The sequence below is a fragment of the Chiroxiphia lanceolata genome, chromosome 5, assembly GCF_009829145.1.
Source record: "Chiroxiphia lanceolata isolate bChiLan1 chromosome 5, bChiLan1.pri, whole genome shotgun sequence".
In the NCBI taxonomy this organism is placed as follows: domain Eukaryota; kingdom Metazoa; phylum Chordata; class Aves; order Passeriformes; family Pipridae; genus Chiroxiphia; species Chiroxiphia lanceolata.
Genome location: NC_045641.1, coordinates 3,614,506 through 3,624,787, shown reverse-complemented (window position 1 = coordinate 3,624,787; position 10,282 = coordinate 3,614,506). Strand labels below are relative to the sequence as shown.

General features: G+C 48.3%; 1 protein-coding gene across 1 annotated transcript; it reads right to left on the bottom strand.

The window, feature by feature from the left end:
• Positions 1 to 4,689: 4,689 nt before the first annotated feature.
• Positions 4,690 to 7,510, bottom strand: LOC116787589 (endonuclease domain-containing 1 protein-like). The gene is made up of 2 exons (XM_032689336.1): positions 7,229 to 7,510; positions 4,690 to 5,226 (listed from the first exon to the last, which is right to left on the bottom strand). The coding sequence occupies exons 1-2, from the start codon at positions 7,508 to 7,510 to the stop codon at positions 4,690 to 4,692; spliced, it is 819 nt and encodes a 272-aa protein (XP_032545227.1).
• Positions 7,511 to 10,282: the final 2,772 nt, after the last annotated feature.

Here is a 10,282-nt window from a genome sequence, read left to right as displayed (position 1 = left end):
GGAGCAGTTAACTGGGTCTGCTGACATCCCTCTCCATTTCCTCATTCCCCACGGGCCACAGCCACTGCTGCTGCAGCACCCACATAGGTTTCTGTTCCTGGCAGAACATCTCTGGTGGCCTTTGACCAACCTGTCTCGGAGCATCTCCAGATGTCCACAGTCAGCTCTTCTGCAGCCTCTCAGGAGATAATTAAGATGGCCAGGCTGCATATTTTCCCTTTCTGGATTGCCAAGTCTCTGTAAGAGCCCTTATTCCTGCCACCAGCCTGGGAAAGAGAAGGTCTTGGGGCCACATTAGAGTCCCTTGCAGTTCTTTAAGGGTGTGCAAGACAGCTGGAGAGAGACTTTGCACAAGGGCCTGGAGTTGATAGGACAAGGTGCAATGGCTTTGAGCTGAAGGGGTGTAGATTTAGTTTGGATATGAGGACGAAACTCTTGGCAGTGAGGGTGGTGAGACAGTGGCACAGGTTGCCCAGAGAAACTGTGGCTGCCTCATCCCTGGAAATGTTCAAGGTCAAGTTAGATGGGACTTGGAGTAACCTGGTCTAGTGGAAGGTGTCCCTGCCCATGGAAACAGATTGGATCCAGATAATCCTTAAGGGTCCTTCCAAGACTCAAATTAGTCTTCTATGAGTCTATAGTCATTTATCCACTACTAAACTGGACTAATTTTCATCCACTCCCAAACATCCAGGAATACTGGACAACAAGTTGGTTGTCACAAGCAGAAATGACCAGAAGAAGGGTGATAGATCAAAGTGTGTTTGAAGGAAGTCGTTGAGTCCTGTGGTTTATTTTGTCCCTGATAACCTGGGACTGGCATCTTAAAGTGGTTTTGAGGCAGATAAGGGACAAGGCTGATAAGAAGCAGATCTGGCAGAGTTGGGGCAATCCTTTGTATCGTTTCTATCATATTTCCTCCTTTCTGATGAGGCCCAACTGGCCTGACAAAGCAGCAGTTGCGAGAAGCAAGGCCAAACTGTGCTCATGTTATTAAAAAGGCCCATAAACCACCAAAGACCCCCGGAGCATCCCCTGACTCATTTCCACAGTGTAGCATCACACCGTGTAAAACCCCACCCAGGGAAGGCAGTGGGGCATTTCCACAGGACCCAGAACGAATAGAACCCACCCAACTCTCTGTGTCTCTGGCCCCCACCCCCAGAGGATCAAGGCTACAGACACCGAAATTGCAGGGGTCTCGTTGCCAGATCCATGGGTGGTGATCTCCTTCCTCTCCACTATCTGCTCTTGTCCTTTCCTTCTCTTTCCTTCTGTCTTCTCCTTAGATTTTTTTCTTCTTGACATTTCTATACTTTTACAGAAAACAACCAAAATGACTACAAACATCCTTTCCACTGCAACCAAGTTGTTTTAAAATAAACCTGCCTCATACAGACACTGGTCATTCAGCACCATGTCGACCTCAGTCATCTATTAAAAGAACGAAGGTTATCCTACCTTGGAGGTTGGTGGTAAAAAGAAGCCATGAACCTCTCATCATACCCCTGGGGTCTAGGAGCTCCCGGTTTTCCATTTCACTGCTTTTTTATACAATTTAATAATAACAACCTAATAACAGGCACTGCTTTGCCTTTCATGTCAGTGTAGGCACTAAGTGTTGTCCAGAGCTGTGCACATCCTGGATGGAGAAGTGCTGTGAGTGATGTTGAATGAGCTCTGCTGCTCATTGATCCAGCTCCCATGGGGTCTCTTCTGTAAGACAAACCTCCATTTCTTCAACCTGCAAAAAATCCTATTGGATCCTCCAGTCTTCTCCCAGCTGGGAGCTCAGAGATATACAGATGAAGGACTATTGATAAGCTTTCCATGTCATGTGTAAAAAGAAACAGAATTAGCAGCACTTTTCTAGGGAAATTGGACCAAAATCCACATCTGCCTTCCCCATGTCAATCTTCTCCTGATTCCCACCTCACTTTTTTTTCTATCAGAGGCTACAGGCAGCAGTCCAACCTCATTCTCAAGGCAGGACAGGCTGGAGGTAGCTGAGCAACTGCAGGGAAATGGAAAAACCTCTTGTGATTGCAATACTGCAAAAACGGGATTTGTACCTTCAGCACCTCCAAGCTGATTCCTTTCTCTATTGGGCTTCCCATGTATTTCACATGTTTACAGTGGATGGGAGGGCATTTCTGGGCACTGACAGGAGTCTTGATCCTGGGGAGACCCCCAGGGAGGTGATAGGGATGGAATTCCTGGGGATGGCCAACATCCAGTGGTTCCGGAGGCTGCAAAGCAAGGGCTGTGTGGCATTGGATGAGCCCCACAAGGATGAGTTTCAAGACTCAGCAGGAGTGAAGCGGTTGGGGAGTGAGTCAGATGGAGCCTCATGAGGTACAGCAGAGATTTACCTCAGCCTGAACCAGCACCAGGAGTGGGCAGTGTTGGCATTTGATCCCAGGAGAAAAAACCCATGGGGGCAGGCACCTGGGGCAAAGGAGCTGTCCAGCAGAAGGGTGTCAGAGTGATATTCCTACTTTGTCCTCCTAAACAGCAAAATATTCTCTTACCTCTCTAAGCTATCCAACTGGCACAAGTGAGTGCTACTGCTGCTCTCACTGTGGCAGTGGAGACAACAGGAGCACAAGTCCCTGGTGCTACCAGACACTGCCCAGGGTCTGTGCTGGGATCTGGTTCCCTGTGCTCAGGTGTCCAGAGTCACTGCCGATGCCATTGGGGAACCTACCTGGCCTCTGGCTGATGGCCCAGATGGGTTTGGTGTTCCCCAGGATTCTGCAGCAGATCAGCCCCACCGGGGCTCTCACACACCTCAGGGCACCTCAAGGGCCCAGGGTGCATCTGTTTATGGAGCTGAGCCAGGCCTGGATCTCTGGTGGCTGGGATCAGAGCTGGGACACCCAGCACACCTGGAGACACCTGCATGTTGCTACCTGACTTTGTACCTCAACCCCACCCACTGTTTCAGTGCAGCCCCCAGAGGTTGGTCCAGAGTGAGAGATGAGACACTGTAGGATGGTGAACAACAGCTGCTGAGCTGAGAAGTTCAGGCTCAAGCTGGAACCTCTGGAAGTGACACAGCTTGTAGGAGCTGTTTGCAGCCTGATCCACTTTGTTCATGCACATTAACAGAAGTAACTGCAATCTGATGCAGGGGACACTATTGTAGGTGTTATGGTATCTTCAGGGGGGATTTCAACACCCTTCCTCCTGCAAGGATCCTCTGGGGACTGTGACATCACTCATGGTGGAAATTTCAGCAAGAAGCAACTTGTGGTTTCTATATAAGATGACCCTGCAATCCAGCACTGGAATAAATGATTTTTATTGTGAACTACTCAGGAACTACATGATCTGGCAATCTTTTGATTGACACATTGATTACATTGATTATATTGAATACAATGAATACATTTGACACAATCCTTTAGCCGTAGATCTGCAGAAAAAGTTCTGAAGCATAGCAGTGAATGAAGTTATCCAAGCAGTGTATCACAGACAGAAATTTATCTCACCTCCTGCTTCTACAAGGTGCACGTTTCAAAAGCAAGCAAACAAAATCTGGTTCCCAGCATCACAGAATCACTGCATTGCTGAGGTTTGGAGGGACCTCTCAAGATCTCCTAGTCCAGAGCCCTGGTCAAACAGGCTCAGCTAGAGCAGGTTGTCCAGGATCATGTCCACTTGGGGTTTGAGCCTCTCCAGCAGTGGAGACTCCACAACACCCGTGGGCAACCTGGGCCACCCTCGTCCCACAACCTTCCTAAGGAGGTGAGGAACAAGTCAGCAGCACACTCAGGGACAGTTAATGAGGAGAGGAAGGAACTAAGACCTGTCTCTGGGCTTGGAGCAAAAGGGAAACAAGGCAAAGCCCTTCTGGTCTCAGTGAGAAGCTCTCATTTCCTTGTCCATGGGCTCTTCTCCAGCTATTCCCTCCAGACTGCCAGGGCAAGGACTCACCCCTAAGAGCTCTCTGCCAGCATGGGCAGCAAAGCAAACCAGATGGAGGCTCTACCCACCTCTTTCTCCCTTTTATCAGAGCAGGAGGAGGAGTTGCCCTGAGGGACAGAGCTGGAAACCCACCAGAGAAGGGAGCAGGATGGACACTGCACAGGACATTTGTCCCCCTCTCCTCTGCTCTCCTGAGACCTCACCTGCAGTGCTACCTCCAGCCCTGGGCTCAAAACAAGAGAAGGACACCAACCTGTTGGGGTGGAGTCCAGAGGAGGCCATGAAGGTACTCTGAGAGCTGGATCACCTCTGCTGTGGAGACAGGCTGAGAGAGCTGGGGGTGTTCAGCTGGAGAAGGCTCTGAGGAGAATTTAGATCCCATTCCAGTACCTGAAGGGTCTCCAGGACAGTTGGAGAGGGACAAGGGCATGGAGTGACAGGAGAAGGTGGAATGGCTTTAAACTGGGAGAGGGTAGGGTCAGACTACATATCAGGGAGAAATCCTTCCCTGTGAGGGTGGTGAAGCCCTGGCACAGGTTGCCCAGAGAAGCTGTGCCTGCCCCATCCCTGGAAGTGTTCAAGGCCAGGATGGACATGGCTCTGAGCAACCTGGTCTAGTGGAAAGTGTCCCTGCTATATTGCAGGGGGATTTGGAACTGGATGATCTTTGAGGTCCATTCCAACTCAAAGCATTCTGTGATTCTGTGGTCTGTGGGAAAAGCCCCCCAGCCTTTTACACCCAGGATGTGAGGCTTATTATCAGGGACAGGAACTGTGGAAGAGAGGAACCTTTTTCATTCCATACAACTTGGCCAACCTCTTCTCCAGCTGTCCCAGAGTGAGTTCGTCAACCTGGTTCTGGTCGTTCCGGGCAATGGCTGCCCAAGCACTCATGGTGTTGTTCTTGGTCTTGCAGCAGGCACCAGACCAGATGTGGCTGGGTACATTAACCCTCCCATTGGGGAGGGAGGAGTTCCCAGGTACAGCCCCCACAATGACGTAGGTGGTTTGACAGTCCTTGCTTTTATTGGCCATCGTTTGTTGCTCGTAGTTTCTCCAGGCTTTTCGGTTGAGTGTTGCATTCATGGGCACTATGTTGGTGAGGGTGTAGGTCACATTCCTGCTGTCCGGGGTGTCGTGGTGGCCATTGGGGTTCAAATGGCCACGATCCCAACCACTCTTCTCATAGTCTGCGTTGACAGCCTGGCTTTGCATGATTTCAGCTTTGCTGATGTTGTATTGACGTTCAAGGGTCTGCACTGTTTGCATCTCTTTGGGCAAATTTGAACGTATCAGCTTGACAGGTAAGGAAGAGGAAAAGGTGTTAGTGTTGGGGATGGGAGTAATGGAGCAGGTTTGCCTGGAGCAGAAATCTCCAGGTGTCAAGAACACAGTTTTTCTCTTCTCAGTCTATGTAAATATATGAATCTGAGAGAAATCCTATAGCTGCCCCTCCTGGATGAACACAACAGCTTTTAAGACAAAAGAAGCTCAGAATGTGACTGCTCTCCTTTTGACTTGTGATCTTTGTGATCCAGCCTGCAACCTGTGCTGGGAGTGTGGCTGGATACATGAGATACTGAGCATTTTCCACTCTGGCTTTGAAAGGAGAAAGGTCTTTGGTGAGAAACCTTCCCTGACACAGCTGGTTCCCTTTCAACCTGTCTCCAAACCCACTTCTACCCCACATCCTCCCACCCCCAGTCTGTCTTTCTCTGATTCCATCTGTGGCTGCTACAGGTGTACCACATTCCTGGAACACCAAGGTTTGTGTCCTGTAACCCCAGACACAGGGAGATGTGTTGAGAAACCAGTCTTAGAGGTAAGGTTTCCCAGGGGAGGCAACAGATCACTGCAAGGATGAAAGTTTTTTTGTTCATTAATCAAAAAGACCTCAATGCAAATGGAGTCGGCTACTGCAGTCCTAATAATGTCTCTCAGAGCTGATCTGGGCCAGGAAGTATATTCTGCAGCCTCACTGCAAAGAAGTTAAAAATTATCAACCTCTTAAAGGAGCTCATAATCCCGAAAGAGTCCTGAGGAACCCAAGTACTGAAAAAGGACCTCTGGAGAAAGTTACCAAATCAAAGAGCTTGTAGGAGGCCTGGCTCTGTGGTCCAGGAGGGAAAGGGCCAGGTTGGATGGGGCTCTGAGCAACCAGGTCTAGTGGAAGATGGCCCTTCCCATGGCAGGGGGTTGAATTGGGATGATCTTTGAGGTTGTTTCCAACACAAACCCCTCTATGAGTCAATGATTCTGTGAAAAGAGAGAAGCTTTATCCCCCTTAAATGTGGAGACTGCACTGGTGCTACACCATATTAGTTGTTTGAGTTCCAATGAGTACAAAGTGGAAATGGTTTTTTTTAGTACTCCAACACCTTTCTATTCATCTTTGGAAAAACATATTTCTTCTCCCTCTGGAACAGGGCAGATGGCTTTCTTCTGTTGTCCATGAACACCTAAATTCCATCCTACTACTCTGTCCTTAGCAATGACCTGAACTTCCTCTCTTTCTGTTCCATAATTTCCTTGGTCTTTTTCACTGGAAGTCCGAAGGACATTTGGGAGAGCTCTGTTGTTTGTGGAGATCTGAGTGTCTGGTGGATCCTTCTGAACCAAACCTGAGGCAACAGTGCTCAGGGGCAACTGGCCATGGCTGGAGATCACCCCCTTCCGACTGGACTGACACTGATGCTCCTCACTTTTCACTGCCTGAAATATCACTCAATACATTCCCCACGGTTCACCAAACCCTCTCACCATTCAACGGCTGTGCCAAGGCTTTTTCTCTGGGCCATCTGACCCAATTCTGAGTTTCTCCTCACTTCTCTCACATCACTTACAAAGACAAATGGAGTCCTAACTGTGAGAAATTAAGCTCTGTCAGGGATGCAAAACAGCTCAGGGCAAAGTGGAGATCGGAATCCAACAGGACTCTTGGTCCCCCAAATTTAGCTGCTCTTGGACGCCTTTTCCCCATCACTGGGTCTCCCACCATAGCAGGGCACAGACAGGGAGGTCATTTGACTTTGGAATGGAATGGAATTTGCCTTGATGTTACTCTCAGGTCAATGCAGAAAACTGGACACCTTTGGGATAGAACTGCTCCTCCTGCTACTGTTTGAAATGCATCAGAGGAATCATGTGGTGCAGGTGTTTGAAGTGAGATGAGATGAATCCCACCCAGTGGGTCCATTTGCATGTGTGTGTATGGGGAGGAAATAGAGATGTTTGGTTAAATGCTGCAGTTCATCTTTTAGTGACTGCAGAGTGAAATGTTGTAAGAGAGGACACTCACCTGGGGCTCAACTGTCCATGTGTGGTTTGTGGAGAATCTTGCAGGCTCGTATTTATAAGCAGAGTACATGGGAATACGCCTGTCTTTGTCGTACAAGGTGGCAAAGAAACGCTCGCCCTTTAAGGTCTGGCAGATCCAGGCTGGGTTCTGTGGCTTTATTGCTGCATCTGGGGGGGTGTTACTGTAGAAGAACTGAGGACAACTTGCAAAGGAATTCACCACCTCGCCGTGTCCCAGCCAGAGGCAGCTCACCCAGACCTGCAGCAGCAGCAGCCACAGCATCATAGGAGGATTTCAGGTGAAGGGCTCTTGCTCCCCTGGAAGGCAAATGCAGAGGGACACTGAACTTGGAGAGAACTGGCCCTGGCCTGCAGTCATTTTTGTGCTGGTGGGAAAGAGCTGGCAGAGGAGAAGACTATGAGAGACCAAGGAGGGGATAACTTCTGTCCTCCTGGCTGAGGAAAAATCACCAGGGCAAACAGGGTGAAATCTAAAATAGGGTTAAGGTGCCTACAGGAGGCAGCAGATTCATCCTATCTTATCAGAAGATTCATCTTATCTGAGGAGGGATCCAAACCATATCCAATCAGCTCTCACAGCCAAGTTATCTGAAACTGAGGCACAGCAGTGGGACAAGGTCACATTTTTCAGCCTACCTGAGTTAGTCAAGAGCTCAGCTTTTGCACTGGCATTGGAGAAAAAAGCCTGAAACAACCCAGGGCGTGGAAGCCCCTCTTTCTGAACATCATCTCTCTCCCTTCTGCTCTGAGGACCTTCTCACAGCAGACATTCAGCTGACATTGGGAAACCTGTCCTGCTGCTCAGCTTGCATTGTCACGGTATCCAGCCCCAGACTATGAACTTGTAGACACATTGATACAGAAAATGAAGGGGCCAAGCAGAGGGGAGAAGCAAATCCGAGGGAGAACACCTTTATCTTATTTGCACTGTGGCTGCTGCAGTGCAAATACTGAGGGGTAGCTCTTCCCTGTCCAGATGTGGCTTCTCCATGTCAAGGTTCTCCTGATTTCTGCCTTAATTTTCTTTTTATCAGATGCTAAAGGCAGCAGTCCAACCTCATGCTCAAAGCGGGGCAAACTTGGAGGTAGCTGAGCAAATGCAGGGAAATGGAAAAATCTCTTGTGTCAGCAGTACTGGAAAAAGGGGATTTTGAACCCTTACAGGAGAGTAGAATTTCCAAACCTGCCCTTTCCATTCACTGGAGAGAAAAAGCTGACTCCAGAAATGAGTTTGTGTATGAAGACACTCAAAGCTGATAGCTTGCTTACAGGTGTCTGACTTTCAGATCCTTAAAAACCTTCTGCCAAAAATGCAACCCCTCTCTTGGTGACTCTGTTTTTAGGATATGGGATATCTCTGGAAAGGCATTGCAGGCCAAACCACACCACTGATGGGATAACCTCTTTAGGTTTTGGAGCACCTCTTTCCCACAGACCCAGGAAGAAGCTCACTTCTTGCACTGTGATATGGAAATCAGCAGAGAATTTCTGCACCTTAACACCTCTTGTGGACTAAAGGGGGTGCAGATGCAGTCCAGCTTAGGTCAGGCAGATGGGTTTCCCCACAGAAAAAGATTACTTTGCTCAAAGTTCAAGAAGCTCAGTGCTGTCACTCAGGATGGGAGGGCTGGCTTCCCACTGATTTTATGGTGCTGCACTAAAAAAGGCAAGTGTTGAACTGATGGGGAGACCCTGTCAGTGAGGTGAGGGCTGGGGGTTGAGGGATGAGGGAGGGGTAGTGAGAGGAAAAGTTGGGGCCATGCACTTTCCCATCAGTTAACAGAGATCACTCGGGACTAGATCATCCCAGCAGCGCCTTCTCACATGGTGTGGGTCATCAAAGATCAGCAGCAAAGAGGTGGTCAGAACCCAGATCTGCCTTTTGCATTTTCTAGGGCTCAGGAGACCCTTTTCTTCCATCCCTCCTGTTTGCTTCTCCTTCAGAAGACTCCCTTGTTCAACTCAGCAGCACTGTGGTTTGCTGCTGTACCCAAAAGAGTCAACTCCAGCCTTCAGCACAGCCTGTTGTGATGGGGAGTTCCCCCTAAAACTGACCTTTCTTTCCCATAACTCTACTCAAGTGACAACCACCAGTGATGGTTTGGTCGTGAGGATTACACTGACTCAGGTGTGGATTCAGGGAAGGCAGATAACACAACAGCCAGGGGCTTATTTGAGCAACGTACCCACCTAACCATGGTGAAGTCTGGCTCAAGACAAATTTGGAAGAAACTAAAATCTGTACTCAGTATGCAAATGTGGCTGTAAGTTAATTGTCTCACTCCAGAAACAGTGGACAGTCCAGGGCCTGCTGCAGGCTGTGTACCAGGGTCTTGTAGCAGGATGCTCTGCCTTTACAATATGGTCAAACAACCCAAACAATGCCCTATTTACAAGCTGTCAGGGTGGGCTGAGAGGGGGCATCACATGCTGGTTTTGGTGTTCAATTATGCTAAAACCAGTGTGACACATCACCCTGAAATTAGCATCCTGATAGTCAGGCAAAGATTTGGCAGATAAGCTGCTAAGCTGACCTGGAGACATATGACTGGCAGTCACTCAGTTTATACTCTAGAAGCCCAGTCCATTTTCATGCCATCAGATTCTTCTAACATCCTCTTCTTGGAGTGTGTGGAGATTTTCCCTTGAAGTGGAGATACCCCTTCAAGATTACTACTCAAGGTCAAGAGATAGAGATCTGTCCACAAGTGCTGGTATGGTGAGTTACACCAATCTCTAATTAATTATTATTTCTTCTTGCTAGCCTTAATATAACTGCTGTGATATAATTGCTATAATTACTGTAATATAAATCTTTGGTATAGTGTGGTATCCTATCCTATCCTATCCTATCCTATCCTATCCTATCCTATCCTATCCTATCCTATCCTATCCACTACTGGTAGTTTTAGCTTTTATATTGTGTAGTAAATAATTCTGATTAAGAACCTTTGTCCGATCATTTGTCATAATAAAGAATGCATTTTATGTAAATATACCCGGGTTGACATCTTGAACCCTGTGGGACAGTCAT

Excerpts from the sequence above, each read along its gene's own strand:
- LOC116787589 (XM_032689336.1), bottom strand. The coding sequence starts at position 7,510 with ATGCTGTGGCTGCTGCTGCTGCAGGTCTGGGTGAGCTGCCTCTGGCTG. Across the intron at positions 5,227-7,228 it reads CATGGACAGTTGAGCCCCAG|CTGATACGTTCAAATTTGCC; the intron begins GTGAGTGTCCTC and ends TTACCTGTCAAG.